General features: G+C 37.3%; 1 protein-coding gene across 30 annotated transcripts in view; it reads left to right on the forward strand.

Moving 5' to 3' along the window:
• Positions 1–22,519, forward strand: part of CaMKII (Calcium/calmodulin-dependent protein kinase II) — a 131,356-nt gene that overhangs the window by 46,878 nt on the left and 61,959 nt on the right. For all 30 annotated transcript variants that reach the window (XM_086903314.1, XM_086903336.1, XM_086903320.1 and 27 more), the window contains exons 3-6: positions 6,507–6,566; positions 18,380–18,434; positions 19,294–19,432; positions 20,438–20,540. In XM_086903314.1, the coding sequence (XP_086759440.1) occupies positions 6,507–6,566; positions 18,380–18,434; positions 19,294–19,432; positions 20,438–20,540 (357 nt within the window). The remainder of the gene's footprint in view (positions 1–6,506; positions 6,567–18,379; positions 18,435–19,293; positions 19,433–20,437; positions 20,541–22,519) is intronic.

Here is a 22,519-nt window from a genome sequence, read left to right on the forward strand (position 1 = left end):
AATAGAAAATTAGAATTTGTTTGATAGTGATAAGATGATATTCGAAGATGCCAATTATCTTTTCGATATATTCGATAATCGGAATATTCGTGACATCTTCGTACAACTGTTTCATTAACTTTATATATATCCTAGCCATTCTTCGAAGAAAACTCCTCGAAGCAAGGATATTTTTCGTAATAATCATCCGTTCACCTCAAAACAAATCGAAACGAAGTTAAACATTCATCATCGAGCAAATCCATAGATCTACGTATCTCGATCATCTCATACCGCTACCATCTTCTTCAAAGTTCCATTCCACTTCCTAAAAATTCTCTTAAAAAAAAAGAAAAAAAAGATTCTCCTCCAGATTCCTCCATTCCTTCCATCGACCGCGGCCACGCACCCACGATTCCGCAGCGTTAAGGGTAAAACTATTTCGAGGGAATTAATTCGAGGCATCGCGGGGGAGGAGGGGGTGGACGTGCAACTGGCTCGTTTTTCTATCTTTGGCCGGTTCCTCTGCAGAGGTAAAAGGTAACTGGAGGGATGACGAAGATAGATAGACGAAGAGAGGTTGCAAAGTGGAGGGAAGACGAGCGACTTTCTCTCTCTCTCTCCCCGTCTCCCTCCATCTCTCTCGCCCTCCCTCTGTTCCTCTCGTTGCCAGGCGGAGAGGGATGGCACCCTCTCTTCCACGACCTTGCTCCAGTAACCTCTTGACCTACCCACGGACGCCGTTCAACCGCATGTTCCTGAAACGAATAAAGCGCGACCGATTCGTCGTTTCACCTTGAATCGGGCCGAGGAAGACCGGTGGAAAGAGAGAGAGAGAGAAAGGAAACGGCCTATCGCCGACCGATTTCCTTCGGGATTTCCAATTCTTCGCTCCCCCATTTCCTCCCGCATCTCTCCTCGGGAGAAAGAGGGGAAAAAAGGGATGCGTGAAATTGGGAAAATGGTGTATTGTTTTTTGGGGGGAGGGGATATTGTAATTTGGTTTGTTAGAATATAAAGTTTTCTAAAAGTTTCTCTCTCCTCACTCTTTTTCGAGATTTATGAAGAATACGTTTTCTAGTAGATTTGAATTTTGTTTTGTTTCGTTCGTGAAAGAAGCTTCGAAAGATATATATATATATATATAGAAATTTGTAGGAAAAATTATTTTCAAGCGTTAATAGTTGTTTAAAGTTGGAAAAGATCGAAGTTTGTCGCGTTGATTTTATGAGGATTTTCATTGAAAATTAAATTTTACTGGACTACGTATCGCGTTTTCATTTATAAGAGCGAGCGTAACGTTTCGTTTAATGGCGAAATTAAAAACTTTTCCCTCCCCCCTCGATCGAATCTTTGTTACGGGAATTTTGTTGCCGGAGAGTTTGAATTTCTGAATTAATTTTAAGGAAATTCTGGGAACAGGTCTTTCTTCCACTTGGTTCCACAAGAATTAATTAAAATTTTGTTTTGAAAATAGTAGCTAACGAGAACAATTTGACGATTGATAACTTTTCTCTTACCAAAGTTTCGGGGATCTTAATTTTGAAAGATAGATCGAGTTATCATTTCGTTTCAAGAGTAATAGTTTAATTTACTCTCGACGAGTAATTTGGGGATCATTCGTCTTTTAAACGTTTAATTCGTAACAATTACAATTTTTCTTCCTTCCATTCCCTCGAATTTTCGAATATCCACGTTAATTTCGGAAATAATTCGAAGGAATAAAAGAAGCTCTTCTCCCTCAAAGAGTTTCTCCATCTTCATCGCATAAATCTTTGAATGATTTGATTTCAAGTTTTTTACTTAAAAATAAGATCTCGACTCGAAAATTCCTGCGTGACCTGTTTCCTGGTTTTACACAAAAGACAGACCGTTCGAAAATTGAAAACTTTCTTCTTTTACGCCTAGTTACGCGTTGCATGCACGTATTAAATGGTATTAAACTTGAAATTTTAAAATACTTGTTGCATTTTAATTACGTAATTATCACGAGGGAATGGGTTGTTCAAGGAGTAAGTGGTTTACATTACCGTGGATCAAGAGCGAGGAATATAACAAGCGTCAAGCTCCATCCTACATAATGCCGGTATAATATTTTAAACGGTACTCGAGGTGTTTCGCGTTCAGTTTTCATGTTTTACAAACATTGTCCCTTGCATATTCATATTTACGAGTCTACGGATATTTTCATACTCGAATACGAACATACTACACGAACTCCTTCGAAACAAATCACTCTTTTTTTTTTTTTTTTTTTTTAAAGAAAGAAGAAAATTACCACATCCATCTTCTCTTTTTATCGTACAGGAGGAGGGGGGGGAGGGTCGATCTTTTAACAACACACGAAATCTCCACTTCTTCCCTTTATTTCCCTCGAAACTCCTTCATTTCGATCCTCGAAAATGGAATCGAACGAAAATATTACTCTCGAGAGATAAGATTAAATAATAATATTTATCGATAAAAATCGAATATGAAAATATTTTCGTGGTTTAATCGTGCGATCGAAGGAAAATATTTTCGAGTGAACGAACTGTATCGTAACTGATCTGTAAATTCTATTAATTTTATCTTAATGATACTTGGGATAAAATATAGTAATGCAAAATGATCTCATGCCATTTAAAGCTTGGCTTTAAATCTTTTGTTTCGAAATAGCAAGAAATTAATTTCCACAAAAGTTATTAGTCCAAGTAATTAAATATTCATATTTTTTTTTTTTTTATATAATCACGCTCGAAATGTGGTCACAAAATCGATTCTAAACGCAACGAGATACCGTCTTTCGATTTTCATTTTTCTCCGTTTCATCGACGAGAAAGAAATCGTTCCAAATAATTTCCCTCTATTCGCGTCTTTGCCTCTCTCCTTCCGTAACAACCGGTAAACCAGTTTATTTTTTTAGGTGCAATGGCCGACGATGATCGTGAAGTTCCCCCCCATTCATAAATTTCTTTTATCCATTTTCTTGTTTGCTCTCTCCCCTCCTCCGTTTCGTTCACTTGTTTCTATTTTAAATTCTAAGAAATGGAAGGGAAGTTCTTGTCCACTTGGAGAACTTGACCCAGTTACAAGCTATTCTCTTTGAACTGTATCTTCGTTCTCCTGAATATCTCTAAGTTTCTGCACGGGTTCTAATTATCAGTTAAGAGCGCCAAGTGTTTATATATATATATATATTCGGAAAGTTTCGAGTTATTATATCGGCGTTTCTCCAGGATACCTTGTTCCCCTAATTAAGTTTTCGCGTATAGCTCGTTACTCGAAAGTGATAAAACGACGTGGTTCCATCTTTGGAATTGTTCCCGCAATTGTTCGATCATTCCAACTCGACAACGTGCAAATTAAATATATATATATGTAAGATCGAACGATTTTACGAATTAATTTTAAATACAAAATAATGATAAATGTGCTAGTTTCCAGAAGATACATGCAATTCGAACAAATCTCTGGAAATATACGACCTTTTTAAAATTCAGTGGAAATCGCAAAAAGAAATATATATACATCACGTAATAGAAAATCCTCTTTCTCTTATCTCTGCCCATAGACCTGCAGAGACCTTTTTCGATGCACCGAATTCCGATGGACTTTTCCCCTCGAAGGCAAGACACCGAGCCTCGAGACAAGTTCACCGTCCCAAAGGACCCAACGTCTTTACCAACGTCTAAAACATAAGATCACGGAATAAATCAAATTCTTCCTAAACCAAACTTCACGAATCGAATTCCTCTCCCCCTTCGCTTCCTTCCACTTCGTTTCTAACCCTCTCCATGTACCCTCTTATTTCCTTTCGGCTAATTTTATTCATTTTCCATCGACCGAGCGTCGTGTCGAGTAAACGAAAGGAAATCGATTCGATACTTGAAAAAGTATCTTTTCTGAAATTTAAATGAACACGTAAACACATCTTCCTCCACCCTCGGCATTATTACACTCACCATGGCGAGTGTAAATCTGAGCGTGAATTTCTCCTTTATCGAACGGAATCCTCGAACAACCCATCGTCAAGTTCACGCCTGCGTCCTGCGGCGCAGGAAAAACACAGGGATGCGCACGCCTCGCGTCGAAGATAGCATGGAAACATAGCGGAATGCATCGTTTGCCCATCGAACACGCGCGTCTCCTTATCACGCTCGAGAGATCAAGAGCTCGCCCCCTGTTAGCCCCCTCGACGCAATCCGTTGCACGACACGAGGGAGGGGGAGAGTTTTTTAGCTCGAGTTTCGTGACATTCGTGCTCGATCGGACGCAAAGGGCTGCTCGAACGCAAGTCGTCTCTCAAAGTCTTCTCTCTTTTTTTTTTTATTTTTATCTCACCGGATTCTATCCTTATCTGGTTTCCTGTACATCTGCTTCGATTCCCTGTGTACGGGAATATGAAGATTGAAGATAATGGATTGGATGAACGTGGCCTTTTTAAAGAAGAATTTTGTTTTCACAAGTTTGTATAAGAGTGATACGATTAGGAATAATAACTTCCACCTTTTCAAGAGGATGAAATTCGATCTAGAAAATGTCAATTTTTTGTTATTTAAATTCTGGATATTTTGTAATTCGCAATTAGGATATCTTAAAACGAATCGATAAATATTTATTGTTGGTTAATAAAATGTTTCTCGTACCTCGTCTGTATAATTGTTCCTCTAAATTCTCTCTAAGAAACTTCAATCTTAATTTCACTTCGAAAATTATAGAGTAAAGATTGGAAAAACGAAATCCAAACGGAGAGAAGGAGATGTTTTCTCCTCTGTGCACGTGGCCTCTGCGCGTTAACGAGTTTAGCGGGGACAAGGGTGGTTCATCAAGCTTTGCCTAATCTTGGCCAAAGGCTACGTCGCGACTCGGTGAATTGCCTCTTTATAATCACGGCATTTTTTCAAGGCATGAGAGAGAGAACGTTAAATGTATTCGTGGGATATTTTCGAAGGATCGATCTCGCTGAAGGAGACTGGAGAGAGAAAAAAAAAAAAACAAAACAAAAACGTCGTCGTCGTCAACATCGTTGTTTATAAGTTGTTTATAATTTTAAACACAAGCTTATCGCCACGATTTATTATTAAAGATTATGTATCGTTCGTGGATGGATGGAATTTCAGAAGATTCTGAATATGAAATCAAGTCGATTTTCAATTCGATGGAATGGATCTTCTCTCGAAAATGCAATAATCGAGAGAATCGATTAATTGAAACGAGAGGCAAAATCGCTCGAACGTAGCAACGATTCTTGAAGATTCTCTCGAAGATTCTTCTCCTGTACACCTGAGAAATGACGAATAACCTAGTTTCCTTTTTTTTTTCTTTCTTTCCTTTTTTTTTTTATTCGTCAAGTGCTTCTGTCCTCCAATTTGCCTCCCCTCGTCTTGCTCCTGTATTCTTATTTCTTGTCGGTAGACTTGCTCGTTAATTCTGGTTGTTTGGCGCGGAATGCGAACGATGATTTCGTCGAGCCTCGTTGGAGATTTAATTATAGGCGAGGAAGGGTGAGGAGACGATTTCTTTCTTTAGGTTAAAACCGACCAGGAATACCATTACGTACCCAGCCGTTTGTCGCTTGGATAAATGGATAAATTCGTGTGTTTTCGAAACGATTTTCATAAACTTTGATTCTATTTTTTTTTTTTTTTCTTAATTCGTTTCACATTTATGATTCGATAACTGTTTAAAAGGATATTTTGCTTTTAAGGGAATGGAAGCATCTCGCCAACATCAAGAATTAAGAAATTATGTTTTTCGTTAGGAAAATATAATAGTTCGAAAATTTAAAGCGATGACTCTTTATACCCTTGTTTTTCAATAAATTTTCAAGGCACGATAAGAAACATTTCATTTACAATTTCCAATTATTATTCGTTATTAATCTAGAAAACGCAGAAATTCGAACGTGTCTGTGAAAGAACGTAGGTAGTTGCTCGTTTTCTCGAAAGGGAAATAAATTCAATGGAAACGTATGGTATATTTGACAAATAAAAGGAACGAATAATAGGAGGAGGAAATCGATGGAAAGGGACGGGCCCTTCACTCGCAACAAGTTCGCAACGGAAAAAAGAAAGAGGAAATCGTGCTCGAAACGAGCTGGCCTCGGAGAAATCCAATTTTATCGCGGTCCTTGGTGAATTGGCCACGAGGAAACTCGTCAAGGGAGCTCGTTGAGAAATTCGATTTCGCGGTAATGACTGTACTTGCTATCGGTTATGGTGAAATTTTCGCTCGATAAAGCTCGCCTAGGACACGCGGAGGAATGTCTCGAGAACACGCGCGAGTCGCGAATAATTCGATAATAAATAATAAATGAATCCTATAAATTGCGTAAACTCTGTCAACTTTAATATCAATCTGACTGGAGGATGTTTTCCTCGAGTCGAGTTAATAATTTGCTAATTTCTTTCGATTATTTTTGCTTGCTTTTATTAATTATCCCTCTCCTTTGTTTTCCTCGAGTCGAGTTAATAATTTCTTGCTAATTTCTTTCCATTTGTTTGTCTGCTTTTATTAATTATCGTTCCCTCTTCTTTGTTTTTCAGATTTTCAGAAGTTGGAACGTGAGGCACGGATATGCAGGAAATTGCAGCATCCGAATATCGGTGAGCGAAGTGAATTCTTTCTTTTTAATCACCTCGAGGGGTGATAAAAAATAACGTATTCTCTCCGGGATTCGTAACAATCGAAGGAGAACACGAAGCTGGATATTTTAGCTATGTAGAAGCTCCTATAACTTCCTAACTGGAATATTTCTTTCTTTCTTTTTTTGTTTCCAGTGTATTCCAGTTCAGTTTATTTATTACAAAACTGCAAACTGTTTTATTCTCTCACGAGAAAGCCGGTGTTCAAAGTTCGACTGCAAACGATTTTTCTACGATTAAACCCGATCGAATTTACATTACGATTCATACCGTTACTCGTCACAGATTTAATCTATGTTGATTCGGTTTATTTACTTATAATTCTCACAACGATCCGTTCATTCGTCAATTTTATCGATCGAACTTGCTTCTTGCGTACAGTCGATAAAAAATAATATTCTTTCATCGTCCAGTGAATCGAGACTGGAAATCGACAAGGAAGATTATCTCTTCTTGTCTAAACATCAACGATCCAGAGAGATAGGGAGATTTCTTTAATATTTTTCAATCGAAAAAAAAAAAAAAAAGAAAAACATCCCAACGCACTCTCTGACAATTATCCAACCAACGATCCTATCTCCTTCATCCACGATTTAACGATAAATCTGCACGAGTATTCTATTAAAGTACCGATTGATCGGTTAACCGTGACCGGTGAAGGGAATTCTTTAGCCAGGCAATATGGAAATATATCGATTGGGGTGGCGCGTTAAAGGGCACGTTGGATGCTCTTCATCGACCCCGATGTCGCCTCTTATCCGATGGAAAATTATAAAATTATATATATATAAAATGGGGAATAAGCAACGTTCGATATATTGGAATCCAATAAAGCTAGGAGGAAATAAAATGAATAAACGCAGGGAGAGAAAGAGAGAGATTCCTTCGATTTCGAAACAATTTCTTCCCTTTTGCACTTGTCCAACTTCTCGTTGGGTGAGAGAGCAGCCAACGTGGTGTGTTCGTCCCCAACTTCTGTTTCTTACCATTTCCCCCTCCTTTTTTTCTTTAGCCTCTCCTTTTCACGCTCGATTACTTCCGCTTTCTTTCTTCTTCTTCTTCTCCATTCTATTCTCCCAGGCAATGTTTACCAGCTAGAATCCAATTTTCCACCGATTCGAACCGATCTGCATTATGTGGCGTAGGAGCGATTTTATAACAGGAAATTTTCGTTGTTACGAATCGAGTATAAGGTTAAAAAAAAAAATAACGAGTTTTCATTATTGTTGAATCTGATTGAACGATCATATTTTTTTTGAAACGAAAAGTAATACTCGATCTACAATCTTTCCATCTTCTAATTTTACTTATCTGTGTTGATGCAATACATGAAGAAATCGAGTCTTGTCAAAGATGATAATTTAATTTCTCTAAAGGAAATAATTAATATTATATCCCTGGGTTTATGCTTTCGAGCCAAATCGAGATTAACAATTTAAGTTTTGAATTTGAAAAGAAATTAAAAGGTTGTTTAACGAAAATAATTCATACTTGGAGAATTTTGGTCAGGTTTTGGTAAGATTTGTACAGGATTAAATAACGTTTCAAGGACAAACGTTTGGACAGGTAGATTTAGAGCTTGTACAATTCTAGAAATGTTAGCCTCCCATTAAGACTTAATCCTTGGATGGTTTATTGCGCGAGATTCTCCCTAATGCATCCCTCATTTCGGTTTGGTGGTTTGATCTGGAAAATATGGATTAATTTAAATTATTGTATTTAATAGAGAGAGAGAGAGAGAGAGATTGAAATTTCAACGAATATTATAAATAACAATCCCCGAATATCCGAGTATCATCCTCGAATATTCATATCGATTTAATTTAATCACTTCTCACGAACAGATCGTTTTTACGATCCGCAAATTTTAAAAAAACTTCCCAAAACTTTCCAACGGAACGGATATAAATTTAACATTGGAAGATATTAAGGATTCATCCGTGAATAGAGAATAAATCTCTTCGTCTCTGTGAAAATATTTCACGACGCTGTGAAATTCTCTGGTGGAGCGAAAAAAAATCGCCATTTCAACAGCCTCGCCCCCAATCGCCCCTTCTGCCTTCGCGTTAATTTGTCAAGGAAGGCGTAATGAATACGCGGCGGGAATTATAGGATGGCGTGCTCGAAATCCTGCTCCGCGAGTGTAGAGAAAAAACCTCGGGGACACTCGGGTGCACGAGAGAGATTTGAACGTCGAGTGGTGAAAGATCAGGGGGGCTGGAAAGAGAATCGGGTAACGAGGATGACACAAACCTTGCAACTCGTGTCACCATCTCCAATCTCGTCCGTAGTAGGAAAGGATTCGATTCGACGAGTTTCCAATTATACACCGAGGTTGGCGAATTTAAAAAAAGGGAGGATAAAACGATATTATGATATATCATTGTCATTGAAATTGAAAGGTACACTTGGATATTTTTGCGATAACGATGTATAATGTAAACGTAGACGCAGCAAGTATACATTCTTACCTGTATACAGATTGTCGATATAATGTATCAAATTATTTTAATGTTAACTGAAAACATGATAAATTATACTCGTATGTATCTTATATCGTATAAATCAAAGCGACAAACTTTGAATTTCCGTGTAAAAATCGTGAAAAGAAGTTAAAATTTTGTCACCAAAATCCACTTGAAATACAGTGGAAGCCGTGCCATTCAAGTCCCTTTTTGTTTTATCCCGATATCTCAATTCGTTGCCGAGATACAAGGATTCAAAGTGGTCATACGGTTTATAAAAATAATGAATGGGTCCGCGACCCAGTGACCCACATTTTTTCCTGGAAATGCGTACTACGTATCTTTCCTAGAATCGCGTCTGTCGCTCGTCTGGACTTTGAGATAGGTCGCGTGAGACGAGGTGCGATCGAGAGATCCGAGTAGGAGACAAGGATAGAAATAGTAAACGATTAAAAATTACCCTTCCCTTTACACGACGATTTCTCGGGAACCGGAAGTCGGATCGGGATAAACGAAAGAGCGTTTTAAAGGGGAAGGTTCCCCGCTTCTAACGATCGCTCACTCGTCCACCGGAAGTCGTTATCTTCGGAGTTATGGCGGTTCAAAGTTTTCCTTATTTTAATCGAGGGCAAGGCAAACGATTAAAAATTACCCTTTTGTTTGCGCGATGATATCTCGGGAACCGGAAGTCGTATCGAGATAAACGAAAGAGCGTTTTAAAGGGGAAGGTTCAACGCTTCTAACGATCGTTCATTCGTCCACCGGAAGTTGCTATCTTCCGAGTTGTAGCGATTTTAAAATTTTCTTAATTTTAAGATAATTCAGAAAGTTTCGATATATATATATAATTCTTTCGTAGAAATTTACGTTTTACTATGTTCGAAATCCTAAGAGTTAAAAACATCTCGTCGAAGAAGAAAAGAAAGAAGGATCCATTTTATAGATCGACGAAACGAAAAAGAGTCGGCGAATCGGAAGTGGAAGAAGACAATTTGCATCTCGCGAGCAACCAATTACTTGGATGTAACACGATGTTCAGCAATTCTGGCTAATTAACCGTGCGATTCGTGGCTCCGCGAATAATTAATCGAAACAGAAACGTTTGCGACTACTCTGTACAACTGTTCCACGATTCGCAAAGGATTTTATACGACGGAATAGAGCGTGCGCGATGATTATTACGCCTGTTTCGCCAATCTTCTCTTTGCGCTGAACCCCGTTTAAACGCGATTGTACGCCGTCTCGATTATCCACCCGAGTTGCATCAGCCATTATTCATGCGAGACCGAGTCGGCTCTCGAGGCTTCCTGTCTTTGCAAGGTTTCGATGGTCAAGTTCACGAAACTGTAAGAACAAAAATTTCATTTGTGAAAGAAAAATTTGACTCTTCCAAATTTAATGCTCGAGAGACAAAAAATTGTCTCTGAATAAAATTGATTGTTAAGATGTCGCATCGAACGCGTTCGATGTTGCGAAAAAAATTCGATTGCCCTTAAAAATATCTTTCGAATATTTGTTCACGAAAGAGGGGGGGGAGGAAATAAAGGTGTGTTCCTCTCCAAGATTGCAATTAAGTTACGTTGGCGCAAATAATATTTGTTGGGGGTGCATTACGCCACGATTTCAATTAATTTGAGTCGGTCGTCCCGGAAGCGTGATCCCTCCCTTGGGAACAGTCGATACCGGTTTTCTGGTTTACGTTATTGACCATTATCGTTCGCGTGCAACACGCAGCGAACGATATTACCAGGAAATTAGACGAACAACTAACTTTTCGTTGAACGATCCGATTTTAGTAGAGTTAATTCACGGGGGCGGAATGATCAGATTGTTTATAATTCCTAGCTATTTCGCTCTCCCCGTTTTCGTGACTCTCTAAATATAATTACGCGATACAATTACGATATTTTAAGTCTATTACATTAATTTATTAATTATACATCGTTTGCAATTCTCAAAAACTTACTTTTATTTATACTTACACCGTTATTTTACACTCGTCAAAAATGCATCTATATTTAATCCAAATATCGAATCTACCGATCAACATGGACAATTAATCGAACAATTTCACTATTCATTCTCGTAATCGACGAGAATCCGTTTAACGAGATTCGAGACGCGTGAAAAACATTTTCACGGTTGTGTCCCATCGAATGGCGAAATTCAGCGGAACCGCACGTGCAACCGCGATTAGCACAATACCAACCTTGAACCGGCCCGGCTCTTCTAGTAGTATTACGACGAAACTCGGCCAAGATCTGGATGCTGGCCAATCGGTATCGTCGCCGCCCGCGGGGAAAATTTTCGGCTCGACGTGCCAAGTAAGGCTCGAAACGCAGCGGCATTTTTGCCGGATCGACGTTCAGGGAATTTCCCGACACGTTTCGACGATGCAACCTTCTCGAACACGCCTCTCTCCTACCTTTCTCCCTTCTTTTTCTTTCTTTCTCGAGAGAGAGAGAGAGAGAGAGAGAGAGAGAGAGAGAGAGAGAGAGAGAGAGAGAGAGAGAGAGAGAGAGAGAGAGAGAGAGATCGTTCGAATCAATTATCTGTTCATAATTTTTATAAATAATCCGGGATCAAGAGCGAAGTTTTCTCGATGCATTTCGATTATTTCGAAAAAAAAAATAAATAAATAATTGATATAAAACATTCTTACATTCGTAAACTTTCTCTCGAGTTGGGGAGGGGGGATAGTTTTCGTTATTTGAACAAATTAGTGTTTATAACTTTTATTAGATCGGATCGTTGAAGAGATATAATTTTTTTAATACAAGAAATCTTTTAACACAATAACATTTTCCAAATTTCGAGAAACGAGAGAGGAAGAACAAACATTTCTTTTTCGTTTCATTTACAATTTCCAAAACAATCTAGAAAAATCACGAGGCTGAACTAAAAATGATAAAAAAAGAAACGGTATTGCATTGAAACATCTGTACATCTTCAAAACTACCCCCTTTCACCCCTTTAACGAAGCCAACAAAGCGAGCGGAAGAGAAAAGGAATAAAGGCATATAGAGAGCGGATAAACGAAATAGGGTTGGAAGAAAAAAAGAAGAAATTTCTCGGCTCCGCTTCTGCCAATTTACGTTTTTATTAATCGATCCAACGTCTGTGCAAGCGAAACTAACAATTGGCATCGAATACATCGCATCGAGGAAACGGTCGAGCAGGTATCACACCCTCGCCCTTTTATTCGTTTGTAAACGAATTTCATTGATCATCTCCCCCCCTCTACTTCCTCCCCCTGTCGCGAATCTTTTCCACAATCGAAAACTATTCCCGTTCCATTCACGGGATGATCATTTGCTTTGATCGTTCGAGGGAAAATGGCGGTTTGCACGCCGTCTCTTTTTCATTTCTTCCTTTTCTTTCTTTCCCCTTTTCAATGGTTCTTCGAGAGGAAGTGAAAGGTCGCGAGAAATTGGGAAAAATTACTTTTATTTTATTGTTGTTGTTGTTTGTGCAAGATAAGATTTTTCTGAAAATTGGAAACAAGGAGGAGATTGTGAAATTTAAGGGTTAAGGGAGGGTGAAGAAATTGCGAGGATGCGTTTTTGTGGGTATTTTTTTGTAGGTGGAAAATAAAACGAAAATTTTTGCGAAAAGGAAGGATCGAATAAAATTCGTACGCTCGAATATTCATTGGACGCGATGGACAAGATTCTCTGAAGAATTTTTTCGCTCGTGTAACGACGCTCCCACGATACATGGATCCCCTCTTGCCGCATTTGTTGTAATTAGCATTCATTAGATCAGCCTCTACTGAATATTTATCGCGGAATTGTCGCATTGCGGTCAATCAATATCTGTTTAAACAAATCTCTACTTATTAACGTATTTTTGTGAACGTATCAGATCCTCAAAACCTTCCTTCGTTCCTTCAGTACCTTTTTTTTTTTTTTTTTTTTTTTGAAAATAAAAATCAAATCTTAAATTTATAGAAAGTAAAGAAAAGGAAAGAACGAAGTTTCGTGGAATCGTCCATTCTTGTTTTATCGCGTGGATTCCATCCTAAATAAAATATCGCGAACTAATTTCTGAAGGGTTACGATAATTATTTACGAATACCGTTGTTCCAAAATGTTTACTTATTTCCAGATAAAATTATAATTCGAAAATAAAACAATGCTGAAAACTTTGTCTATGCGAGTACTTTTGCGATTGAAAAGTGTTAAAGAATATAATATAAATAATATAAATAAATAAACGAAACGACTCGTGAAATATTTCGTCGAACATACTCTGATCGACGTTGAAAAGGAAATGTTACAACGCACATTACAAAATCTCGAAGCAAAATTAAAAAATAAAAGATACTTTTTTATCCCGATTTCTTCACACACACACACACACACACGGCCGTGAATCTCTGGAAAGTGCAGCGAAAGTAGCGTAGATTTAATACTCGACGTGCCTCCTTCGTATCTCTTTTTTTTCTTCCCAGCCAATTTTCCTCCTCGCATTTGACGGATCGAGCCTCTCCGTCAAATCGTGAACTAGCTACCATCTACTTTAGAAATATTAGATATATATATCTCGAACAAATCTTTTCCGGAAAGTTAAACCTTTCGAAGGGAACGATCCTCCGGATTTTGAAGAATTCATTCACGTGAAATTAATATCTCTTCTATTTGAATCTCGATCGATTTCGTATTATAATATTACTCTCGCGATTAGAATTACTCTGACGAATTGTTTGCTGATTAACAATTCGCGTTTAACGCGTCAGAATCAAAATGATAATTTGAACGAAACGACAAATTCTTATTTTATATTCATCGTATATTTGCCAATAGAATAAACTTTCATCCAACTCGAACATTTTAGCAAAACTGAACGTAATTCGTCCTTCGTGTATCACGTTTAATTTCATAACAAAACTGCTACACCAAAATCCTCAACACACGTGCATTACGTATAATCGCCACGATAATTCAAACGAATTATCTCTCGATCCACAATTATCGCTAAACTCTTCCAACCAGACTCGTCAACATTTCGCGAAACTATCATATCACGATTCAGATTTCAACATTCGTGTATTAACATAATCATCGATATATATTCAACGAACGTTCGAAAAATTCCATTTCTTCTTCTGGTCGAAGAGAACAGGTGTGAAAGGTGAATTAGAAGGGCGACATCCCACTGACAAAAGTCACGGAGGGGGAGGGAGAGGTTGGTTAAATCGGTCGAGTCGATTCCATAATTCATAAAGGCTGGTGGGTTTCTTTTATTCATCGTACGGCTCTATCCATGGAGGGTGGATGTGACCGATGAATTATCCACCTTCTTCTCTTTCCATCATGGCGCCCGACCATGGCTTACGTCCATTCCAGTCAACAAGTGAACCTATCGATCCTCCTTCTTCCTCGTCTCTTTTGCTGCCACCTCGATTCATGTTTCTTCTTTTTCCTTCTCCCTCGATTTCCCCCATTTTTCTTCCTTCCAATCCTCGCATTTCTTTTCTCTCTTCTTTTTCGTTCGATGATACGCGTTTCGTTGTTGAAATTTTTCTAGTAGCATTCGTGGCGTTCTTGGGATTAAGATGCGGAGATAATATATATATACGGAATAAAAATTCCTTTGTCGCAACAGGAAGTCTCTTGTGTATCGTCTTCGTTAAATATTAACGGTTTAACGATAGATTCATAATTTATCGAAAGTTACATGCTGCCTCGAATCTCTGTATATTTAATTTTGTTTAAATTCGGAGGAAGAAAGAGTAAGACATTTCTTACTCTTGATAATTTTCCAATTCGAAAAGTAAAAAAGAATTGTTTGTTCTCTTTCGTTAAAAATTATAACGAGAGATATTTTTTAAAGAACTTATTATCTTTTTCGAAAAACGATTGTTCAAATATAACAGGAAACTCGTGAATTCGAGATCAAGGGAGGGATATTTGACCTTTCACGGGTCGGCAGACGAGAGATAATCGATAATTTCATAAATCTTGGAGGAGGGAGGCGTGACATTTCGGTGGGAAATTTAATGGCAAAGGGAAGGAAAGTTCAACTGTGCTACGAGATCGCGAAAACGCGTAGATTCGGGACACGATGCGTCGATGTGCGGCTTCTCGGATCGATACTTGCCACTGTTATTTCCTTCTTTCCTTCCGTTTGTCATCAAATTTACTCGGATTTTCGACTCGAAATTTTACAACAATTTTGATCGAAATTAAATGGAATCTCGACTTTAAATATTTCTATTTCAATTCCGGTTCAATAAGAGTAGACATAGAAATTGCAAAATTTATTTTGGATAACCTGTACTCGCGTATAAAATTCTATCTTCGATAGAAAATACAAAAATTCACGATTCTACAGAAAATTGTGTCTTCGAACGTTTCGTCTTCGATAAAAATACAAAAGAAACATCGCATTAAATTCCCATTAAAATCCAATTCTATCCAAACGGGAGAAATTCTTTTTGTATTAAAAAACTCCAACAAATACGTACGAAGACGGAAAGTTTACTAGCGAAAATTAAATCGAATTAAATTTTGCATAAATCGATTGAAACGATCGTACGTAAGAAAAAAGAAAAATTCCACAGTTTTCTCCCCCCTTTCGATTTCGTTCCACGAAAGGATACGTCAAAACTGCCTCTCCTCGGCAACATTTATCGTATCTGAACGACAGAACCGATAGTTCTTGTAGAAAAATTACCTCGATTCGAAACCATCGCCACCATCCCCGCCGATAAAAATTCCCATAATAACGGCCGTTCCAACACCCTTCCTCGATCTTGATCCTTATTGGATCGGTGGAGGGTATCAAAGAAGATAGCCTCCTTCTCCTATTCCTCTCTCTCTCTCTCGAACAGATCGGTTTGAGGATCGTTCGAAAGGTGGTGAGAGAGGGTGGTGTCTCCTCCTCGATATCTCTTCCATTTTCATTAAATTCTGCCCGCACAGTGTCGAGCCGTGACAACCGAGATCTCTTTTCGTGCACGGATGTACGAAGGAAGGAAGGATGTTCGACCCGACTCGATGGATCTCGAAATTTTCGAAATTTTCCATCCCTCTTCTTGCGAATTATTTAAAAAAAAAAAAAAAAAAAAAGGGGTAAAAAGTGTAACAAATTTCGTGAAAAGACGAGTATTCGATGTTAATTGAATGGAAATTTCGAAAAGCGATATTTGGAAATTTTGTAGAAATTTTGTTTTTGAATAATTTGTTGTTGGATAATTTTTTTTTTTTGGAATTTTTATAAAAAATTTATAAAAATTATAAACAACGTTACGTTTATACGATATCGTTGCAATCGATACTCGTTTCTTCTCGAACACGCGTTTTTTACTTGTAATTATTTATACAAAATTAATTAATTTATTAAATAATACGATAATACGATTTAATTTTGCGGCGAGGAGAGAGAAACACGTCCGTTCCGCTCGGCGTTCGGGACACGACTCCGTTAAATCGATATTTTGATTATGAATGTCGAACGTTCGTTGTCGTCTTTTTCGCCGCGAATTCGTAATAATGTTAATATTATATTTAAATCAATTACACGCGATTCATCGAGATGAGAAGTGTCGCTATAATTTTTTTACGATCGAGTAAAAAAGCCAGCATCGATTTTTCCAAATCCGCGCGTTTTAATAATTACGATGGTAAAAAAAACAAAACAAAAAACGAAAAAAAAATCGAAACAAGCCGATTCGACCGATTCTCGTTAATCCTCGATAATCCTCTTAATTTTTCAAACATCACTGTGATGAAATTTCCCGATTTTCACGCGATTCGTAGTAATATTAATATAATATTTAAATCAATTACACTCGATTGATCGAGATTAGAAGTGTCGTTGTAATTTTTTACGATCGAGTATCGATTTTTCCAAATCCGCGCGTTTTAATAATTACGATTGTAAAAAAAAAAAAAAAAAATCGAAACAAACCGATTCTCGTTAATCCTCGACGATCTTCTTAATTTTTTAAACATCGCGAGGAAATCCATTTTCCAATTTTCACGATAGAAAAATATTTCTCGAGTCTTATGTATAAATAATGTCTAGTAATGGAAAAAATTGTAATTAAAATTGTGCGTACGTTAAATGAATAGATACCATCGTAAGTGGATAATCGTTGTATAAAGCAAAATATTGTAGCAAAATAGCGTTCGATATTTTTCTTTTTTATGCAAGATTGCATTTCGTCGAAACGCGCAACACTTTCCGAAAATTTCCAACTTCCGTCAACACTGGGCGCGATCGTTTGTTTGCGTTTCGAACTACCATCATAAACAGCCGTGGCGCATCCCGTACGGCGCCAACTTTTTCGCCTCGGTATTTATAGGAAAGTTGACCCCAACCATTCGGCCAACCAGTCACTATTTATTACACTCGGTTTATCGAGTGTTACGCGACTCGTCGTATTTCGTCGACTCATCTTGATTCGGCCGCGTTTAAGATTTCATTCTCGACGATTGGACGTTTTGACGATGAGAATGGTAAAAAATATTCTCATATCGTTTTAGAATTTAATCGCGTTTCTTTCGAAAAATAAAAGATCTCCTTGAAAATTTCGAATAGACGTAGATCTTTCTTCTTCCATCTTCTCCAATGCAATTATTTTTTTGAGACAGAATAATAACTTCGATTCGATTCGAGCTATGAATTATAAAAACACAAAATTTATATAATCCGTATAAACTTTTACAATCCAAGTCTCGAAATTAATAAGTTTCTAAACGATGATTATATTTCGAAATCAAATAATAACCCGGTTGAAATTAAACGGATTTTTAAATCTTTAAAGAAATGTCGAAATTAAATTTCTAAAATTCCAAAAAAATTTGCGCAATTCTGTAACGCAATTTCACGAGACAAAGAAAAGCATGAACACCAATTTAATTGATCCCTCCCAATAAAGTAACGTTTCACGCTTGGAGACGTCGATTTTCGCTTGCGCCAGGCAAGCCTCACTTGACATTAATTAAGGCCGATTCCACCACGATGGGACCATTGGTTTGTATCGCGAGGAATGTCTCTTCGTTGACCCTAATGAACGTCGTGATCGAGTAAACTGCCACGGATGCAAATGATACTCGGCTCGTGCATCGATCCATGGTGCTTCTCCTCGAAAACCGAATATCCAACCCTCCTGATACTCGAATTCTCCCCTTTATAATTCGCGTGTAAAAACTTTGAACACGCTTCTTTGGTCCTCCACGTTGGAATGCTCGAAATTTTGCTTCTCTCGAACGAATGATTAGATATTAACGTTATTAATTATGATACGATTTTAGACGATCTTAGAAAAATTCATGGTTTTTATCTTCGTTTCTGTTACAGTGAGATTACACGACAGCATACAGGAGGAGAACTACCATTACCTCGTTTTCGACCTGTAAGTAAAATTTAAGAAATATTAAATTTATTTAGTATTTAGTGATATTATATATATATATATATATATATATATATATAAAAATAAAAGTTAAAAATTTGATATTACGAAAATGAAACACGAAGAGGACGAATAATTTCTCCAGTATGAAATATTTATAATCGAGAAACAATTATTTATTAAAGATTTTCACATCGTAGCACTTGTTCCTTTTCTTAAAATTTTTTAATATTATCGTACTTGAAATCATTCTGCTACAAGTTTCTTTAATAAATAATCTTTCGTTTCACTCATCAAAGATATTTTCGCCCGAATAATAAGAATAACTCTTAACCGATGATTTTATCGGCGAAAATCGATATATGAAGTAATTATACATTGAAAGTTACACGGACGTCTTCATCTTTCTTCCCCGTTTCTCGCGATTCTGCCCGATAATTGTTAATTTGTCCCAGTCATCCGGCCAATTATTCGAACAGTCCCCTGATCGTGAATTTAAATCAGTCTTGATTTGCATATTAATGAGCTCGCATGGCCGCGAGGCTCCATCGATGCTCCATCGTGGAAAGCATCACCGTGGATAGAACGTTTAATTGCAACCTCCATCGAGTTATTCAATTCCTCCTTCGAGTTTTTATCCCCTCTCATTAATTAATTCATTTAATGTTCCAACAATTAAATTTTTATATTTCTTAAAATTCGCCTCGAAAAATTTCGAGATCTCCATTAATTTTTTTCTTACCTTCTCCTCCAAATAAATAAAGGTGAAGAAAGAATATAAGGGCGAGATAAAAATGTTTTGCCGATTTTCGATCAGAACAGATCGTTGTTCAATCTTGAAAATATTCCCGACTTGCAGCGTGACCGGCGGCGAACTGTTCGAGGATATCGTGGCGCGAGAATTCTACAGCGAAGCGGACGCGTCTCACTGTATCCAACAAATCCTGGAAAGCGTACACCACTGCCACCACAATGGAGTTGTGCACAGGGACCTGAAAGTACGTAGAGAAACGAATGTTACACGGATGAACTAGAGCGCCATGCTTGAGAGGGTCCAGTACACCGGGAACGCAAAGGTTCAGTGTGTTTAACCGAACATTTTCAGATAAACGTTTAGGGATCGTTGATCGAATGGAACGAGGGGGTTGAACAAAGAAAAGAAAAAGAATTGGAGAGGGGGGAGGGAATAGTCGAAGGAAGGTAAAAGAGCAATGGATAGGGAGGAAGTGTTCCGAGTCTTCTTCTTCTTTTTTTTTTTTTTTATATTTATATTATAATCTTCGTTTGAATTATCATATATGACAAACATTGGGCAACAAATTTTCGACCAAATACAAATTTTATGAATAATACTGTTGTAAGAATTATTAAAAAATAATGTCCAATAAGTGGGCAAGAATTTTGTTGAAATCTATCTCGTGTTATATTTATAATCGAGACTACGAAATTCAACGTTTGACAATTTATATTTGTATATTTGTAACGATCGATACAACAATTTGATCGAAAATTTCATGCCAATCGTTCCTTCCGAAATTGACGAAACGCTCGACCTTTCAAATTTCGCGCCAAATCACACACCCCCTCCTCCTTAAGATAAAAATAAATTCGACGCGTTTGCGAGAATTTTCTTCGCAAATGAAAAATTTCCAAATATAAAATTAAAAGTTTGAAATTAATCGTGGAAATAAGATCAATTCGACCGGGAGATGACAGGGAAAGGAAACGAGAAAGAAAGAAACGCGAGAACACGGCCGTACGAAAAGTGGCCGTTTCGTGGGCGAACGAAAAGAGACGATTCGAAAAAAAAGAGAGAAAAAAAAAAACAGAGTGAAAAGCAGCGCAGCGTAGAAGGTAGAGCCGCAAATGTGTGTCAAGCATGCACGTATATATCTCCTGTTGGTGGATCAACCTACAGCATGGCCGCGTAAAAATGCAGGACAACGGCAACGGTTTGTCGGAAGAGTGAGCAGGAATGTCGACGAGTCTGCTTCCTGTTGCAGCCCGAAAATTTACTCCTCGCAAGTAAGGCGAAGGGCGCGGCTGTGAAATTAGCGGACTTTGGATTGGCGATCGAGGTGCAGGGTGAAGCGCAGGCATGGTTCGGTAAGTCCTTGTATTTAATCTCGATCGATAGATTCGTGATTAATAGATTTGAATGCAGTTTACGTGATGTAATTAATATTACCACGTGAAAATTGTGAAAATAGATCTCGTCGTGATGTTTAAAAAATGTTCAGAAAAATCATCGGAGCCAACGAGAATCGGTCGAGTCGGCTTGTTTCGTTTTTTTTTTTTTTTTTTTTACGCTTTTCGATTTTTTTTACAATTATTAAAACGCGTGGATTTGGAAAAAGTCGATGGTGGTTTTTTTTTACCCGAAGACATTACAACGACACTTCTACTCTCGATCAATCGCGTGTAATTGATTTAAATATTAATATTAATATTACTACGAATCGCGTGAAAATCGGGAAATTTCATCACAGTGATGTTTGAAAAATTAAGAGGATTATCGAGGATTAACGAGAATCGATCGAATCGGCTTGTTTCGATTTTTTTTTCGTTTTTCGTTTTGTTTTTCTACCATCGTAATTATTAAAACGCGCGGATTTGGAAAAATCGATGCTGGCTTTTTTACTCGATCGTAAAAACATTATAGCGACACTTCTGATCTCGATGAATCGCGTGTAATTGATTTAAATATAATTTAAATATGATTTAAATATAATATTAACATTATCACGAATTCGCGGCGAAGAAGACGACAACGATAATGTTCGACATTGATAATCAAAATATAGATTTAACGGAGTCGTGTCCCGAACGCCGAGCGGAACGGACGTGTTTCTCTGTCTTCTCGTCGCGAAAGTAAGTCGTATTATTTAATAAATTAATTAATTTTGTGTAAATTAATTGTCGCGATTATTGTGAAAATTATAAATAAAAAACGCGTTACGAGAAGAAAGACGAGTATCGGTTGCAACGATATCATATAAACGTAATATCGTTTATAATTTATGAAGTTATTTAAAAACAAATTTCTATAAAATTTGCAAATATCGTTTTTCGAAATCAATATAGATATATCATTATTTTCCCCCTTTTTTCCTTGTTCGAGAAATAGATTTGTATTTTTAGGGAAAATAAATTCCATCATAAATTCCATTTTTCCCCCATAATTTTTCCGTTCGAAAAATATCGACGAATCGAAGTTTTCAAGGAGAAGTATACAAGAAATTAAATTTTCCAGAATTAAATACTTTTTGTCTTTTTATTTTACAATTATATTTTTTATGCATTTTAGAAAAGATTGAATTTTTCAAGAACTTTCTCTCTCTCTCCCTCTCTCTTTCTCTCTCTCCGAGAGACATTTTCGTTTGAAAATTTTTTATTTCTCGATACGATGAATCCCCTTCAATTCGTGCAACGAGCATCGCTCAATAATCTATGTCAAATAGCGTTGGAATAAAAAAGAAGAAAATAGTAAAAGGTAAAAGGATAGAAAACCTGGTTTACAGGTCGACGAATCGCCAAGGACTCGGTTTATTTAGAATCCGTTTGCATTTCCGCAATCACGTGAACACAAGTTTTCCAGAAATAAAATTTCATCTCTCCCCGTTTATCTCGTATCTCCATTTTTCGTATTAACTGTGTCGCTCGCTCGAATTCCACGTTTTCCTCCCATTTTCCTCCCGTGCATTTATCCAGGGTGTCCCAAAAATATGGAAGCTCGATCGAGAAATTTCGATCGAGATAACTTCAACCAATTTTCGAGAAAATTTTCTTATTAACTTTTAATCGTATATACAATTTATTCATAGACGAACGACAACCGATGATATAATTTTTCCTCGATTCGACAATTTACTTGATGAATTCCCACTCGTTTTGTTCGAACTCGATCGCAGTACGTACCCAACACTACAATCTTTCAATCTCGTCAAATAATTTAACAAAGTCGAAAGGAAAATTTTGTTTTCGAAAAAAATTGGTCGAAATCACCTCGACTTCCTACGCATTTCCTACACATTTATGGAACACCCCGTGGAACGACGTCGTGTCGTCAACGCCTGCCTCGACCG

This window comes from Apis florea, unplaced genomic scaffold, assembly GCF_048593485.1.
Source record: "Apis florea isolate Af1SG1 unplaced genomic scaffold, ASM4859348v1 contig_2291_pilon, whole genome shotgun sequence".
Taxonomy (NCBI): domain Eukaryota; kingdom Metazoa; phylum Arthropoda; class Insecta; order Hymenoptera; family Apidae; genus Apis; species Apis florea.